At 35.8% G+C, this 18,863-nt stretch overlaps 1 protein-coding gene across 1 annotated transcript; it reads left to right on the top strand.

Moving 5' to 3' along the window:
• The first annotated feature begins 400 nt into the window (after positions 1-400).
• LOC142352050 (delta(14)-sterol reductase TM7SF2-like) lies at positions 401-16,862 on the top strand. Its single transcript, XM_075404397.1, has 10 exons — positions 401-530; positions 876-1,370; positions 1,938-2,100; positions 6,923-7,065; positions 7,471-7,678; positions 8,346-8,452; positions 8,757-8,882; positions 9,172-9,349; positions 13,588-13,800; positions 16,073-16,862. The coding sequence occupies exons 1-10, from the start codon at positions 507-509 to the stop codon at positions 16,240-16,242; spliced, it is 1,827 nt and encodes a 608-aa protein (XP_075260512.1). The 5' UTR covers positions 401-506; the 3' UTR covers positions 16,243-16,862.
• The last annotated feature ends 2,001 nt before the right edge of the window (positions 16,863-18,863 follow it).

Raw genomic sequence — 18,863 nt, forward strand, 5'->3', positions numbered from 1 at the left:
AGAATTTATTGACACAGTTGATGATAACAGTATTCCAAGGCATAGAAACTCGCTAACAGGTTCTGTTGGTTCTCCTATATAACTGACTTTCTCCGCGTCACCCAGGCGTTCACCGGGTTGCAATTTCATGAATTTCGTCTTGTCTGTGTTAACCTCTAGGGCATTTTCAGCACAATAGGCGGAAATCATCCAGATTCTGAATTATAAAACATGCACAAAACAACTGAAAATGAACTACGAACGAAATTTTTTTTTGAATTAAGATTAGAATATTAGTTCAAAATTATGTCCTTTTGATTATATTGCAATTCATTTGAATTTCATTTAAGAGCCCTTCAAAATTAATATAGTTTTCAATTCTTCAAGATTTTGAGTCCTATTCTCATAAAATTTTCGTTTTTAATTTTCGCGCGTTCAATCACGTGATATTCTAAGTAATTTACAACTTGGCGCCCGAAAAAACGGTGGAAGGAAGAAAATACGGATAAATCTGACATCTTGCAAAAATGAAGACCAGAAGTAGTTTAACGGTAAGAAACTGATATTTTCAGTCCTGATTTGACCACCTAGAATATTCGATTTTTTGATCATTAACTATTGCTTAGACGGAATTAAAAGTTTAAGAAATGAGTACTATATAGACAAAGCAAGTTTATGTAGATGATAAACCTATGGAAACAGCCATGATGAATCCCAAATTGTTTCTATTTGAAGAACATAGTTAAGTGTTATCTCTAGTAAGTTGCTTTGATCAGAATGAGCTGAACGGTACACCAACTGGAAGGATGCAATGAAATCGTTTTTTCTGTCATTTGTATGGACAGATTAATTTCTTAATATTTGCCAAGCAACTGATTGAGTTCTTGTGCATTTAGATAACTGCACCAATGGAGGATCTGTTGCTTGAGGAAAAGTACATACCAATCAATAGCAGCCCACCTAGGGGTCGAGCATCAGAAAAACCGAATTCACCAAAAGTACCAAAGCAAGATAAAGCCAAGAGTCCTGCCAAAGCGAAGACTCAAGCAAAATCGAAGAGCCCTGCCAGATCGAAAAGTCCAGCAAGGTCAAAAAGCCCTGCCAGATCTAAAAGTCCAGCAAGGTCAAAAAGCCCTGCGAGATCCAAAAGTCCGGCACGATCTAAGAGTCCTGGCAGACCTAAAAGCCCGGCAAGATCTCAGAGTCCGGCTCCAAAAAAGGCACCAAAATCGTCTCCAGAGCCTGTAAAGAAAACTGAAAAATTGACTCCTAAATTATCCAGCGGACCTGAAAAAACTGTGGCAAACGACCGACCAATTAGGAAAGTAAAAGCAGTTGTTTTAAAGGCAGCTGAAAGTAACGATATAGTGAAAAAGGCAGACGTCCTTGAGGTAAGAAAAACAGTTGATTCGATTAACATAAATTCTAGATCCAAAAAATACAAAATATGAAACCAATCATTGATTGAAATTAAAAATTTGTGTACGAATATGTGAACAGTTATTGAATAAGTGAACTTGCACGAATAGTAAACAAGTTAGCGCTCATTGAAATTCTTTCATTGCAGTTTAACCTACGCTATCTTGTTTGAGGTGTTCCTTAATTGATTAAAAATTTAGTGTTTCCAAATTGCCACCAGACATTCGAATGAGGTGCTTTTTTGCTTCTTGATTCAATTCTGCAATTCAGTTCCAATTCTAAACAAACAGCTCATTTTGCAGAAGTTTAACTCTGAACTTTGAACGTGATATTTTATTAGACTGACAATCGATCCCCTCAAATTTATATATGGTTGTACGTTGTTTCATAATTTGAGAGACGACAACCTGTTGTCATACGATTTTCAAATCAGCTGTTTTCTTAGCAGCTGTTTAAAAAATATAGCTTTGGGCTCGTCAAACGTTTTTTCCTTTAAGTTGACCTTTTTTTTAAAAAAAAAAATAATTGTTTGCTTGCAGGAGAAGCTTGAGAAAGAAGTCACCAAAGTTGAAGCATGCCAGAAGACGGAATGTGTGAAGAAAGTACTGAAATCGACCTTCTCTGTGTGTGTCAAGATCACAGCCTTCTTAGCCATGGCCTTATTTCTCAATTCTTTCGCCTTGTACACGCAATTGATGTGTAGTAAGCCATTTTGGGTTAAATTAGCTAAATATAGACATTTTAATAGTAGAAACTATATGAGTTACAACTCGCAGATGCCTATTAGTATTCTACAAGTGTTTTTTTAACCTAAGGCAGGTTTGTTCATGACTTGAAATCTGACTTTTGTTTTCGATCATTAACGTCTGTTTTAGAACAGTAGCTTAGTGTCTAATGAGTAATTAGTTACTGCAGATAGTATTCCTGCTATGCTGATCAAAAATATTGTTCTGGTCAAAAAATATTTTGCTTATGCTCAATTTTTGAACGAAACCCCCAAATAGGCTTTCTGTATTTAACCACAGCATTAGACAAATACCTGAGCATAAGTACTATATACTGCGTCATATTACGCAGATATTTTCTCGTTTATTTATTGAAAGACTTGTATGTATATATGATGATATTTAATGCACGTTTTACGTTTTGTTTTAGTCAAATATTAAAAAAATTCTTGTTTTGCTGTTCAATAAATTCCCGCGTTTTTATCACAGATCATGCCTTAAAAATTACGTTTTTACAATTTTGTGAGCAGACTATCGAATGCATAGCGTTGCTTGATACATGATATTGTTGGAGAAATTGAATAGTACATGCCGTTCTCCTGTTTTCGCTGTTCTTGGGAAGAGCATTCGATCTGAACATTATCCTGATGCATTTTAGTGCCTTTCATTGGTGGAATTTGTCTGGAAACCAAAACACAATTGAAGTAGAAGTAAAAAAAATTGACATGAATTGCTTAGAATTGACTACATGACCATTTGGCATTTTTTAAAACAATTTCTGGTTTCCCTAATTCTCATTCAATTTAAGCATTTTCAAGCATCCTAAAGAGTTCATTTCGCTCATTTGACGGTTAGTTCAGATCTAAATCTAGCTAATTTGTACAAGCTTTATTGAATACAAAACAAGCTGGTTTATAAACCTTCAAGTTCTGAATTTCTTTACTATGATTTTGCTATTCCTTTGTCAAGAAAAATAAGATAAAATTAAAAGATTAAATTCAGAACGGAGACAATTTTCCGATTTTACGTTAAATTTATTGCTATCTAAGTGACTCTATTGCTAGTTTTAGCTTTATTGACAGTCTGAGGTTGCAGCATATATTTTTGTTTTGCAGAATTTTAAAATGTGTTTTGAGAGAACTCAATTACTTCGGACATTTTTTCGCCCGATAAGACAATTTTTTGCCTTAAATTATATGCATTAAAAGAACAGCGATGTCTTCATTGTGTCGACACTTGTGGCGGTTTGTTTTGTTTGACAATCTTTTTTAGAATAATTGCTTCGAGTTCGAAAGTTTGAACAGCTATCAAACGTAGCCTGGAAGATTTCCGGCAAAATTTTGTTTTTGTTACGACCCACGGGTTAGGAACTATATACTCAAATTGTTGTTTTGTTCAGACAATTTTGGCCGATCGATATACTCATCGTAGAGAAATGTGAGTAGTATCATTCAAAAGCTCGTCGAGCGCAGAGTTCGGAATTAAAAAGATTTTTAATTTCGTTTTTTTTTTCGCGGAGTTATTGAGGTTTCAAGTGTTGTGTGAAAACGTAATGTTTAACATGTTTTGTACACGTTTAGCTTAAATTTTGTTCAAATTAGGGTTTTTTCTATAAAAATATTGATTTAAAATTACATTGTATAATATAATTGAAACCATTTTGTGTCTAAGAGTCGAAAGGTCATAAAAAGTCCATTTTTTTATTTCTCATAAGGAAGTTTACTATCAAAAGATTCAATTTCTATTTGAGAGCTGTTATTTTAAAAATCATTTCTTATATTTTTTTCAAGTCACTTAGAGACTGGTCACTTTTCAAATTAAAGTTCTGTTGATGACAAGCCTCATATACATTCAAATGATAACCAATGAACAAATTCGTTTTCAAGGAATCGCTTAATTTTTTGTTATGGCTCCGACAATGAGTTCGTAGTCATATTTTAATTTCGATATCCTTCTTGAGATTTCAGTAAAATTTTGGTAGTCCTTTGGCATAGACTCGTTGACTAAAAGTGCAACCAGCTTGCTAAAGAGTAGTAAGCAAACCGGCAAAGAAATTTGAGTGCACAGCTAATGGCTGTTATCTAAGTCAATCTATCTATTGACAGGGCCCACTTCTCTACTGTAACCCAAATTAATATGTTTAGCGGTTTTATCTTCTTACTATTGTCTTTAAGACTTCGATGTTAAAACTGTTCAGATTTTTTAAATTTTTGGTTTTTATAATTTTGGTTTCCATTAACATTTTATTACATTCTTTTATTGACAGTTCCCATTGGCTTAGAGAAGACAAGACGTTAAATTGATCAAAGATAAGTTCTTCTAAGAAAAACGTATGGTTTTAATGGCCTCGACACTGTCTTCTTGAACTTTTCTACTATTTTTTTTTGGTTTTGCCTATATTTGTGGTCGTTTTCATCGTCATACGACTTAATGTGATGACTTATTGATGATTTAAGAATGGCACAAATAACTACCTTCCCATCGAGACATAATTTATAACTTTTTTTATTGACTTTCGTTGGAAGCTATTAGTTTTTATTTTTTGGCTTCATTACGGCTTTTCTCAAAAAGTTTGTAGGTTTTTGTAGATTTATTTGTTCATATTTGATGGTTGTTTTGAAGTAAAAATGTTACAAAAAATTAATTCCATTGTTGTTGAAAATTCATTTGAAAATGAAAAAGTTCTCAGTGATTCATTTTTTAAATTTAATGTTTTTGCCTTTTATTCTTTGTAAGCGTAAAATGCCGAGAGGTCTCATAAACTTCTAACTGAGGATCGAAAGAACGAAATCTTTGAGTATAATTTTATTTGAGTTGTTTAAATAACATTTTAAATAAAAAATTCAGATAACCGAAAGATTTCAATGGCTCCAATAATTTGTGTTTTATCTAATTGTTTGTAACTTTTTCAGTTTTGCTTCCTCTTTAGCCCTTTTCTGTGGCTTATTCTAACCACAGACTGGTCGTTTTGGTCGGTTATTGACTTTTTAGTAAATGTATCAAAAATTTTTTTGTTAAAAGGTAATGGTCATCAAGACGTTTGAATATATTTGGGTTAAATAATTTTGGTAGATTTTTGAGTTTCGCCTAACTATTTGTTCTTTTTGTCAATTTTTTGCCTAGTTTAAGTAATATAAAGTCCCATCTGCTTTGTAGTAACAAAAAATTTTATTTGTGTAGTTAAGGTTTCATCTGATTGTATTTCGACGTTGTTACTAGTTGCTTTAGATGTTGATTTTTTGCAGTAAAAAATGAGCGCGGATCGGAACATCATGTGCAAACGCACATTAACGAGCCTCCTTGTTGGTACCTAGTAACGTTTGCTCATTATCATCTAGACAAAAATATGAGTGACCTTTCAATGAACCATTTGTCAACTTCCGATGAAAATTGTTGAACAAAACTGCCCTGCTAAACCACGAAATCAGGTTTACCAAATTTCAACAGAGCACTCAGTTACACAGAAATGACTGAAACCATTTTTATCGGTACTTAAATTTTTAGAATTTGGGTGTTAAAAATTGTTTACAAAATTGTGGGTTTTCCAAATTTTGTCCAAAAAAACGTATAGTATTTGAAAGGGAAACAGATAATATTCGGGATGATATGTTTTGATAGATATAAATCAAAAGAGTTGTACAGAAATTGTTAGTTTTGCAGCTATTTTAAATTAGAGGTTTTTGTTAGTCTTTTGATTCAATCAACAAATAAAATTGATTTTATTAAAGACTAACAAAAACTTCTAATTTAAAATATCTGAAAAACTAAAGAAGCTCTGAACTTGTTTTAATGGACAGAAATCCAGTTATACTCGATTGAGCCTCTAGAGCCAATCCAGATAGCGTAGAGACCTTAATTACGGAGAAGCTTATTAATTACTCGAACGAAGTATGAAGAAATTATTGTTAACGTGTCTTTTTTGAGCAAAATTTTATTTGACAGTTTTGTAGAAAATTCTGTTGCTTTCAAGTATGATTAATCTTATTCAGCAGTAAACTTCTAAGCAAAAGTGATTGTAACGTAGGGAACTACAAGGCACTGATAGCAGAGTGGTGACATTTGACTTTTCGTCCTCAAAAACGGGATAAACAAGTAGCGCCCAGCGGGCATTAAGTGCTCTTGGAGCCTTTCAGCCCTGTTTCAGCTCAAACTGTTTTGGAGACTTATGCTTATGGTGTAAAGGGCGGTTCTTAGAGGTTGAAGACACCCCCACTGTTGACCCCCCTTCCCCAGTGTTGCCCCCCGGTCCACCCCCGCTGCGCTCACTTCACGCCCCTTCAATTAAGTTGAAGCTAGCTAGCATCACTAAACCTTGGCTAGCTGCTAACGAAGCTAACCGCTCGCTGGTCGTTTGAGAGCAATTCGCCCGACATTAGTCGGTTATGTTTGCTACTTTAGTCTATTACTCCTGGAGTCGGTGTTCGAACCCCTCCTTGGATGGATTTTTTTGCACCAATAGAAATTTATCTAGGTTACAGCCCTCTCTGAATTAAATTACCCCGCCTGTAAAAGAGCAATTTGTTCGACGTTAGTCGGTTAAGGTTCTTGAACTTTGACTTTGTAGTACAGTCAGACTAAATTTAGATGGTAATTCATACTTGGCAGTTCCTTCTAAATTAATTGAGCTCCAACTAAGTTTTCATCCAACAATTTTAAAGAATTTCTGGAAATGTTAACTGTTGCTTGATGATTAAAAAGCTTTAATGAAACTTCAGACAGGATCAATTCTTGTATGTCTAGATTTGAGTAAATGAACTGGTAAGATACTGCCACTTCGAGTGCAGCACTGCTCTGTTTAGGTAAGGGGAAACTAGGTTGCCTCCTGAACCGATGGCCACAAATGCTCTCTAACCCATTGTCAGTATTCAGCCTTTCTGCTTTCGGAAAGTTATCAGCATTTTTCATCTTCGAAGCCTTACTTGTAGCTCTACCCCTTGGAAAGGTTAGCTATTATCTCTCGACTTCTGTCAGTTAAAGATGGTTTTTCAGTCAATTTAGAGCTGACTACTAAATTTGGTGTCAACTGCAGTCATTCAAAATTAAAGTATGTAAGAAATTTCTGCACAAATTATTTGATCTGTGAAAGATTAAACCAAGATTGAGAAACGCAAAATATTTTTATGTTGAAAATGTTTTTGAAAGGGCTTGCGAACAAGGTAAAGTTGTGAACGGATTACGAATTGCTCTTTTAGCGGACAGTTTAAAGAGAACTGGAAATGGTTAAATGATTGTGCAACATGTCTACCAAGATTGGGAAACCGTTCATGACTAAATATATAAGGTCTCGAAGCTTAGTTCTCGCTTTAATAATTACGCTATGTAGTACTATTTATTTTTCTGTTTGCAGTCGTTGAAGAATGGCAAATTGAGCTACCGTGCAAATGGCGTCTACTGTTTCTTCCTGAACCTGTTGTGCTTCGGAGCGTGCCTCTACTTCGAAGTGCCAGTGACTGAGCTATACACTCAACAGACACAATTTCTCTCATCAGCATCCATTATTTGCCTTATTGACATTGTGCTCCTATATATCCTGTCTGTTCTCAGAAATCGAAAAGGTTTGAATTTTAAATCATCAAATTTTTTTAACCCGAATTCGGAGAGCTCTTAATTGACCAATTTGATCATACCTATCTACTTCGTACCTAAAGTATAATTTGCATTGAGAAGCACTGAAGTTGATGATCAATTCAGTCTCTGGAACATTGTAAGAGGAACGTTTTTAATTCATCAAAATCGGATTTTCTAAAGCTCCAAGACAACAAGACTTTATAGATTTAGGTTTTTCCAGATCTCCAGAAAGCACCTTTCGATGGCACCGGTTTGCTGACTTTTTATTCTTTTCTCCATCTATTTAAACAATAATTTTTAAGCAAAGAGCTGCGGAGAAATTTAAAGTTTTTTCTCGGAAAGTCAGCGCTGGATGAATTTAAAAATTCCAAATCAAATTTGAGAACCACTCGCATTGTCCAACAATTTGACCAATCGTTGTTCAGAAATTAAGTTGACACACCTGTTTAGAAAACTTTCTAATTAGCAAGATTACAGAGTACTGTGGCTTTATCATACTTGATTGCTAAAGAAAGTAGCGTTTTCAGATATGTCATTGCTGTACACTTCGAAAATATTAAAATAGAAATGTGCATTCGAAAAGGGCACTTGAGTTAGTTCATTTCACCATTGGTAAAATTAGCGCATGATAGGACATGATATTGTCTTTTTTAGCTGGACATAGTCTGGAGGGATTGTTCTACGGCAACGAAGATCAGCCAGCTATTGGACAGTTTGACCTGAAAGCGTTCTTTGTCCTCAAAGTAGGATACTACCTCGCTGTAAGTATTATTAATACACAAATTCAGCGTCAACTCTTGTCGACGGTAACTTTTTGATCAATCATCACCATCGAACAATCGAGAGAATGATTGAGCCGTCAAGTGTCAAAAATAACTTGATTGATACGAGTTGGTTAATTGGAAATTTCCCAATCCTAATTCAATGAACTGCTATTATAGAAATGCGAGCATTTGTATCCCATGTTTGAATGAACGTGAGATGAAATAATTCGTACATTTTAACGTAACACTGTTTAATAAAATCAATGTAGAGAAATTTTTGAATAGTGAATGGTGATTATAGGCTCTGGTGAGTCTGTCTTATGTGTACGTGGACTTCGAGGCTAAAAAGGGAGAGACTGTCAATGTGGCATTGATGCTGGCGTGTGGAATGCAACTGTCATACATACTCCTTATACAGGTCCTTGAGGTAAGTACGTTATCAAAAAATTAGGCATCGCAGGAAATAAAATCTACTCTGCTGGGGGTTTCGAATGAAAGTAATCATAGTTTTCAATGTTGTTCAGTTTCAATTTTTGCAGAATTGCAAAAACATCCATAGTCTTATTTCCAAACGCGGAAGGGTGACGAAGATTTCTTTTTACCGACCGAATGTCTCCTATTTGATGTTTTGAACAAAGACACTCCTTTTTCGCATTAATGAGTTTTTTTATTTTTGCTTAAAATTGCGATACCGAAATCTTTAAAATCTGTTTTAGGAAGACTTCATCGTGTGTTCAATGTTAGCGCAGAAAGACAGACTGTCGTATGCGAAACTGTTCCACCAGTTGGCAATTATTCCCTTCGTCATGACTCTGCCTTCCCGATTTATCCTGGAACACGAGAAAGAAATCAGCATGCCCGTCCTCGCTGCTGTGGGCTGTCTAGCTCCATTCTGTGAGAACATGAAACATATGAACAGATACATTTTCAGGAACAAATTTGAAACGCTGCTAATAATAATTGTTCTCGAACGAAGTGTAGCTATAAATGTAAACTTCTGTGCCTCGAGGAGGATTATTAATTGCCCTCAAACAAAGTTTGTTGCAATTATATTTGTCCTGTCGGTCTTTTTTATAATGCGATTTTTCACTTGACCGAGTTTTCGTCTGACGCTTTCGACTTTTTGTCCTCAAAAACGGGGTGAACAGGTAGCGCCCAGCGAGCATTAAGTGCTCTTAGAGCATTTCAGCTCAAACTGTTTTGGAGACCTTTACTTATGGTGTGAAGGTTGGTTCTTAGAGGTTGAAAACACCACCACTGTTGACCCCCTCCCCACTATTGCCTCACACCCCACCGCGCTGCTGCCCCCCCAACCCACTATTGCCCCCCTCCACTATTGCCCCCCCCCCCCCCCCCCACCCTGTGGCTACGTTCGAACAACCGATCGCTAAAAACACGCAATTTTATTTTCATTTTTTTTCACGCTTTCTTAAAATTTTTGTCATTTTTTTTTTAGTTCTTTCAGCCCTAGGTGTCAAGGAACCTCCTCTAGGTGTTTATAATAGGTTACTGCCTAGTTTCTAGTTGTAGTAGAATGGTTTAACATTTTAACATCATGAATTTTAGCATTTTTTTGACAAACCTTGCAAATTGTTTCAATTTTTTTTGAGAATTATTTTTCCTTATTCTCGTTTTTCCAATCCACAGGGACCAGAAAATGTCCTCAAGGGTTTGATATTAAATTACTGAAAAAATTTTATTTGCCATGGAATAGCTTTCAATTTGAGAACTTGCACTTGAGTTTTTTGATTTTTTTTGTCATTTTTTAGGTTTCTCCAGCCTCAAGAGCCACATAACCTCCTCTAGGGTTTAGTTATAGGTTAGTGCATAGCCTATAGATATAATGGAGTCTTTTTCAAGAATTAAATATCAGCAATTTTAAAAATTTGCAATTTTAGGTTTTTTGAATCTTTTATAATTTCTCATTTTTCCGGCACCAGGGTCTTAGAGACCTCCTCCAAGATTTGATGTTAAGCTGTCGCACAGTTTCTAGAGTTAATGGAATAATTCTCAATATTTGAATAACTCAAGCTTAAGCAATTGTTGATAAAAATTAACTTTTTAAAATTTTTGGAAAATTATCATGTTCCAAGTTTATGGATCTTTGACCCAGTGAAACTATTTAAAGCTTGAAATAGGGATACTGGATAGCCTCTTGAGACAATGAAATGGTTTTGAAGATTTTAATATCTAATTTTTAGCAAGATTTTGTTAAAATTCGCTATTTTTAAAATTTTTGATCATATTCGTCCTTTTCTGAGTTTAACGATCTTTGCTGACCAACGAAGCTTTTCAAGTCTTGCGGATAGGTAACTTGACATAACTCGAGAGATAAAAAATAGTTTTGAATATTTTCACTGCAAAATCTGACAGCTTTTCTTTTAAATAAGCAATAATTTGCAAATTTTTAAAATGTGTTTTTTGATTCATTTGCTAACAAGGCTGGAAAACTAAGTTTCAGAGTCGAATCAAGCTAAAGCTAGCCTGACTAAATCGTGGTTAAATACTGACGAAGCCAACCGCTCGCCTGTCGTTTGAGAGCAATTCGCCCAACGTTAGTCAGTTATGTTTGGGTTTGTTGGAGTTTTTACCGGCAGTATTATTTGTTCGGGCGGCATTTTGACCTAACTCGCCGGTTCAACCAAAGTTTTTGGTTCATGCACTGCGTGGAGTTTTTTTTTCGCGAATTGACTTATTTTTTGTTGGCAGTTTTGTAGTATTTTTTCTAGTCACGCTACATCAATTTGAATCTCTGGAATTGATATTACAATGTTTTTTGATCCTAACCGAGTTAGCAGTGCCTTTATCTTCCTGATAGAGGGTTTTCAATGCGGATTTTTGCTAAATGCTATTCCGACCGTGAGTACGGTTAAAACGTTCTGTTTTTTGCATAACGATTTTTATATTAAGTTTACTGAAGCAAATGAACTGAAGCGACAGGGATAAATACTGTTTCAAGATTTTACAGTAGGTTTTCTGTCAATTTTTTTAGATTTAAATTTTCTGGATATCTTCTAATTTTTTTGCTTGCTTCAATGATTTCAGTGCTGAAATGTTTTTCAGACGCGAAATAGTAGCTTCGGCTGTAATTAGGTTTGGGAAATTAAGACCCTTAGCCAGCAATCACGGCAAAATCAGAAATTCACTGTTTCAAAACAAACGTTATCAAAGTAAAAAAAACCGTTAGTCGAGAACTAAAATCACTTACATTCAATTATCTTACTAGAAAGCAGATAAGGCCTCTCGTTAGTGAAATTAAATTACAAGTCAATGAAAGCTTAAATTCGCAGTTTAATGCTATAATTTGGGTGCAAAGTTATTTTTACGGAATCAGGTAATTCAAGCATGCTCGGATAACATAATTACCAGAAATTCCAGTATAAAATACAACAGCAATTAACCTAACGCACCCAAATTCAGCTTCTTACTGGTATAAAGCGTGGTCAAATGATTCTAAACGTACATCGATGAAGACGACCTATTAAGAAACAAGAATTGGATTAAAAGGTCCGGGCGCAATTCAAAACTTGTAATTTGACTACCAACATTTTTACGGCGATAACAGCCGTTGGTTGTCAACAAACAATATGAGCCGGTATTTGCAATAAAAAACAAAGCAGAAAACAAAAGAAAAACTTTGGAAAACTATCATTTATCATTCAAATTAGCAACACTAATAACATTCTGACGAAGCTTAAAACAGGCGGTGCGGTGTAAAGCAAACGTCTGCTTCCTTGAAAAGTATTGGGCAAAGAAAAAATAACAAAAATGGACATCTGAGCTAACTCAATAGGTGGCGTCAAGTTTATTGATCACGTCACCATGCATCAAAATCCATAACCATTGCTCAACTTTTTAAGGTACAGACTAGAGCCAAGAATGAGACTATTCCACGAGACAAAAATTTCGGGAAAAAATCGAATTTTTTGTGATAACACTTAAGTCATAAAAATAGAATGAGGCTATTCCTATAAGAGCCTCTTATAGGAATAGCCTCTTAGAGGCTACACTCAAGTCATAAAAATAGAATGAGGCTATTCCTATAAGAGCATTCATGAACCATTAGAATTATATGTCAAGTTCAGTAGAGTTCACGATTGAGATTAAAGTCAAAAAAAAATTCTGACAGTTCTTTAAAAAAGTACCAAATAAAATTCACTTTCCCGTGTGGACGGCCACAATGAGATTTATTACCCTCGCTATCGATTCGAGGCTATTTTCCAAAATTTAAATCTAAAATAGATTGATAATTCAACTAGTCGTCGTTTAAGTTTGAAGATTGTCTCAGAAGAAATAGATTTGCGAGCAGTGATCTTGAGAACAATTAGCAGTTCTAGCTTAAAATCATAATTTTGAAAAATTTTGAAACGAAAAATTCAACAACCCTGTCTCAAATTCAGGTATTGATGACTATTTAACTTATTAATTGCTCGCGAATGAAAAGCAATTGTTGTAAACGTGTGTATCAAATTTTTCGCTTGACCGTTGTGCGCTGTTCTTCTAGACTAATCGTTGACTTCCCAAGTGACTTTTTTTCACGCAGTTCTTGATTTTGAGTGTTTGCAATTGCTCTCACTCCGAAATAAAGTTTGTTGGTCAAACAAAACCGATTGTTAGAGAATCCATGTCAAGGCAAGGCCCTGATAGCCATGTGGTTAATACTAAATACTGATAACTTAACGAAAAAGACGAAATTCGGGAAAAAACTAATTAAATTTTCTACGATTTACGAGCTTTAATGATAGCACCCACTACTCGGAAGAAATTATGTCGGAAGAAATTGACTTAACAAAAAAGATCAGTTGAGAAAATAGTTGAGATGTGCAATTAACATTTTTGTAAAATTTTGGGTCTCTTCCATTCTAATTCGCCCTTCATTACGGTGTAATTATAAAAATGAGACGTTAGAAAACTCAAAAAACAATCCAAGAATAAAATTTGTATAATGGAACAATGTTTTTAAATCTATCTGATGTCCTTTTTTTATCAGGGTAGTATGTCAATGTTCCCTTGCGAATTTCCAGTATCCTTGAAAATTTGATCTGTGAACTACTGCTTTTAGCGCAGAATTTTTGAAAAATTTTGCTCCATGTTCCCGCAACGAAGGGACTGAAAATTATTTCAATTTTTAGTGGCTGGTGCCGTGTTGTTCTATCAAGCAAACCACCAGAAGGCACTCTTCAAGAAGGATCCAAATGCGCCTGCAACTAGTCACCTTCTTAGCATCACTAGTGGACGAGGAGATAGAGAGGTCAAATTGATCTGCAGTGGTCTGTTCGGGTTTGTCCGTCACCCCAACTACCTAGGAGACCTTCTCATGCAATTCTCGATCGCTCTGCTTACAGGTTAGTTAGCTGGATATTTACCAATCCCACCATTTTTAAAGCCCAATTCAGTGTGTCTTCCAAAGAGATCGACGATTAGCAGTTGGAATGCTTGATTTCTGAAGTTTAGGCGTGAAATGGTGGATGCAAACTTTAACAGGTTTTGGCAATTGATATCATTATGACGCAAATTACCGCCATGTATGTTGCGATGGAATCATTCGATTATGTCGCTTGTTTAATTGCTCTCAAACGAAGTTTGAACCAATTATGTAGTTGCGTGTCTTTTAATGCGAAATTTATGCTGGACTGTTTCCTAGAATAAGCTTTTGCTCGAGTCGTCTGACTTTTTCGCTTGACCTCTGGATTTTGGCGAATATATTATTAATCTGAATACTATCTGAATCAATTTGTAGCAATTATATTAGTCCTGTCGGTCTTTTTTATGCGATTTTTCGCTTGACTAATTTTTCGTCTGACGCATTTGACATTTCGTCCTGAAAACCGGGATAAAAAGGTAGCGCCCAGCGGGCATTAAGTGCCCTGCAAAGCAATCTAAAATGAAGAGAGTCATATAAATTGAAATCAAAAATGGAAACGGGATAAACCCCTAAAGACAAATTTTTGAAGTGCGCTCCTTGAACTTTGTTCTTATTTGCCATCTTTTATGCTTATTGGTATTGATGCTAGCCCCTGTATCCTCTCTTTTAGAAACAGGAGTATGTCTGACTACGAAATCTAATCAAATAAGTTCCTACTTTAAAAATGTTTTTACACAACAATCAATTTTCATTTTGTGTTTTCAATCTTAATCGGTGATATGTGAATCAACGGCCGCTTTTTTCCGGCAATATGACAGGTATGTTTAAGTGTTTAATAGCCGCGTCCTCAATTCTAGGCGGCTATTATAGCGCTCCTATTTTTTACAATTCAAAGAATTTGAATTGTATTGGGGCGCTGTCTTTTAAGATCTGTTCACACATTTTCATGATTTTTGAAGTCAAATTGGAGTAGTGATTTTGGTCACGCCGAAACAGGAAGTGGAGCGAAAAAGCGAGTGGTTTTGCGGCGTGAATTTTTTTCGCTCTAAATTTAAAGTAGAGTGAGAAAACGGTGTTTGAACAAAAATTCGCTTTCTCGCTAGTGGTTTTGTTCACATGCGGCAATTTCACTTTGATTTTTACAGTTTTTTCGATTTTTTGGATCGGATTTTTTTCTAAATTGTTTTCCCAATCCATTCATAGTCCGTTCTAGGTCTAGTTTTCTGTTTAGTCAATGAAAATTCTTTGAATTGTACGTCAGGACTTGTCCTGCTATGTTTTTTTTACTTCGTCTAACAGATTTTTGTTTCGTCTTACCGTGACTTCTTGGAATTGAATTTTTCAATGACTTACCTCACTCAGAAAAATGACTTCTGAGCTCACTGATGAAACTTTAAATTTTATGAGCATTTACTTATTAAAGGTCAATAGTGTGCATCTAAGTAGTGCCAAACATATGCCCTAATTCTTGAATATTAGAGTGTTGAGTTTTTGATTTCGAATATTAAATTTGGGATATTTTCCGTTTGTGCCCCCCCCCCAATATTGCACGTGCATCTGGGGGGGGGGGGGGGGGTGCAAGTAATATGCTATGCTTACTAAGCTGAGGGGGCACAAACGAAAAAGATCCTAATTTTGAAAAGCCCTATTAGGGCTTTCTCCTTATAGAGCTTATGTGTCTCATAAAAATGACAATCCGAAGCTAACCCAAAAAGTCTAGTGGTCTGTTAAAGGACTGGTGGTCGATCTGTCTTTTATTTCTATAGTCGTTTCAATTCATGTAACGCCACAAGCGTCTATCGCGGCTATTTTCCGGCAATCTGCCGGCTATGTTTCAAAAGGTTGACATTTGCATCAACTAAATTCTACGTCATTAATTCAGCCTTTTTGACAACCGGTTTGCAGCTTTTTCGGCAATCTGTCGGCTATGTTTATTAATATATTCGGAGTATGGTTTCAATGGCTGATTGTAGAACTTTGCGCTGTTTCAAAGACTTACAGAGGTGATAGATAGCGATTGGTTCTGGGAAGGAAGGATATAAGTACCTAGAGTTCTACTAGGGTTTTCGAAGATGAGCGTGTCATGTAGGCAGATGATTGCTGACACTCAAATGTCAATAATTGATATCAGCGTAGAGTACATTCGTTTATAATGTGTCAAAAATTCCGGTGACTAATTTGCTATCAGAGATTTGCACATGTACAGATGAAGAGCGTTAACAGAGTGTGCTGAGCACAATTTTGTATTTCAGGAGCGGTGTCTGCAATCCCATACTTGCCTTTCGTGTACCTCCTTGCCTACAGTGTGTGCAGAATTCTCAGAATGGAAGGGGCTCTCTCCAAGCGAAGTGTGTCCTCGTACAGTGCGTGGAACCAGTACACGAAGCAGGTGAAATCTAGACTCGTGGTCAAAATTTTCTGAGAAAAAATGTGGGGAACTTTCTCAATGAAGATTGAAGGATGGCTTTGAAATTGGATTGTGTAAAAACTGATCTAAAAACTTCTCTAATCAATTGTCTGTTTTCTTCCTAGTTGAGCTATTTTTGTACTCATTTAAGTAGTTTTTGTTTGCACCGTCCAATTGTTATAGTTCCGCCAACTTAAAATTTTAAATACGCAGTCTTTGGAGGTTTACTTGACCTGTGAATTAATATCCAATTATAGTGTTGACGGAGCCCTAACATCGGTTCTGTTTAAATGTCTATTTGGATTTTAATTTAAATACAATATTTTCGCGTATTACGACGTTATTTTAGTAGCTGTCAATAGTACGAGTTGAGATCTTGGATCATTTCTTAAATTTCCATCTGATTTTGTTTGTATTTTGTCTTCATTTTGCGTCACCTGCAGTGTTTTATCATTTGAAGCATATTTATTGATACTTAGTGTGTTCAGAAGTGCAGATATCTAGTTTAACCCCACTTTTGTACTGTGTTCTATTTTGTCTAGCAATTCTTTTTCTGGTCTTTCTATTCTGTCCTAACAATTTAGATGTGTAATTGCTTTACGTCTTCTTTTGCAAATTTAGCCTTTCAGCTTTTACTAGTTTTAATGAAAGATTTGAAGTTCCTTCCCAACTTTCTGGGCACTAGAAGAGTTTAAGACTGAATAATCGTGGAGAGCGGTTTTCATTCATTTTCTCAAAGTTCCTTCCCGCACCGTCAAATGCTTATAGGCTATGTGATTCCAATAAGCAGACTGAGCGCTTTGAATGTCACTAATTGATAATTGAGGCGCTGTCACAATAGGAGACCAGGTCGCATTAAGGGCAACCAGAGCTCGTCTTTAATTGCTCTCGAACGAATTTCGTAGCAATTATTGTAAAGGTGTTGATCTTTTACGTTACGACTCGAAGGATTGATCCGTTTTAGAAGTCGAGTTGAATTTTTTGTTTTCGAACATTGACTTCTGTTTTAGGACGTAGACTTATCTTTTCGAACAATGGTCTTAAAAAGTAGCTTACTTTGTAATGAATGGCAAGTAAGAACTGATGGTAATATTCAAGGTGAAAAGGTAATTTCGAGAAATTTTGATCGCGTATGTCCTAAATTATCTAACCTACCCCCTTGTCCCAACTAGCCCCCACGTCTACCACCCCCCCCCCCCCCCTACCTGCCCACATTACTCACTAAAATATAATTTTCAAACTTTTGCTTTCTAATTTCTTTTCATATTTCTGAAATAGGTAGGGTTAGATAAGAGTAGTTCTATTGTACGACTCTCCGAGTCGTTTCCGGATTCTACCGGCTGTTTTTTAAGCAAATTTTTTGCTTGACCGTTTTGCGTTTTTCTAGAACATTCCTTGAGTTCTCAAGTGACTTTCACGCTTTCGTTCTGGATTTTTGAGTGGTCTCTTGCTCACTACGAAGTAAAGCTTGTTGCTAAAATGAAATCCATTGCAGCATAGCAAAAGGAGGGCCTGATAGCTTGTTGGGCAGCGCTCTTGGCACGAGATCCGGAGGTTCATGATTCGAATCCCGACGTGGTCAACTATGTTCTGCACCCATAAGGAAAAATTGATCAAGGCTAAACCCCCAGAAAGAAATTTCATCGCGTGTCTTTCGAGGGCAATTCTTCCAACATTAGTCGGTTTGTTTTCATTTGGGAAGCAACCTTGGACTGGAATATTTTGAAGATGCTTCTGTCCTCAGTAGCATTGTTTACTTGAAAATGGGAAATCAATAGTTCGTCCACCAGGGACAAGACCTGATTTAAAGCCTAAGACACCTCATTGAGACCAATTTATTGCAGGACAACTTTCGCAATCAGGTTAAAGCTCGAAAGTTCCAACAACCGTACCGTGCTAAAGAACAGAATAATAGACTAAAGCAATTATCCGAAGCTCACCAGAGGATTGCGTGTGTGCTATAATATAGATTGACAATCAATTTTGCAAATTATTCAGGAAAATTATTATAGAAGATTTTACCACAGCCCTTGACTGCTGAAATGCAATAAGAATAAGTTTTCATAAGTTCTTCTTTTAGCCTCTCAATGCCTATTACATTCAATTATTTTATATTAATATATTAAATCTGTTTTATGAACTCCCATTATGATAAGAACAGTAGAAGCATGCGTTATTGATAAAAATAACTGGACTGAAATAACTAATAAAAATAATCATAAAAGTTTTCTCCAATGCTTTTTTAACCGCATTAAATTTTACATAGAGTTTACAAATGCATAAAGAAAAAACAGCGGCAGCACCACTCAGTACTTTGTCGAGAGTACACCGTTAAGTTTTTTCAAAGAAAAACGAAATCCAACGAAGACTCATTCTGCATAATTACCCATCTAGCTGCTCTCTTGCAATAACATCTGGTCTAATAATTCGTTTCTGGTTAATTGCTCTCAAACGAAGTTTGTAGCAATTATATTAGTCCTGTCGGTCTTTTTTTGCGATTTTTCGCTTGACCAATTTTTCGTCTGACGCTTTTGACTTTTCGTCCTCAAAAACGGGATAAACAGGTAGCGCCCAGCGGGCATTATGTGCTCTTAGAGCCTTTCAGGTCTGTTTCAGCTCAAACTGTCTTGGAGACT

This window comes from Convolutriloba macropyga, chromosome 13 (genome assembly GCF_964194025.1).
Source record: "Convolutriloba macropyga chromosome 13, txConMacr16.3, whole genome shotgun sequence".
NCBI lineage: Eukaryota > Metazoa > Xenacoelomorpha > Acoela > Convolutidae > Convolutriloba > Convolutriloba macropyga.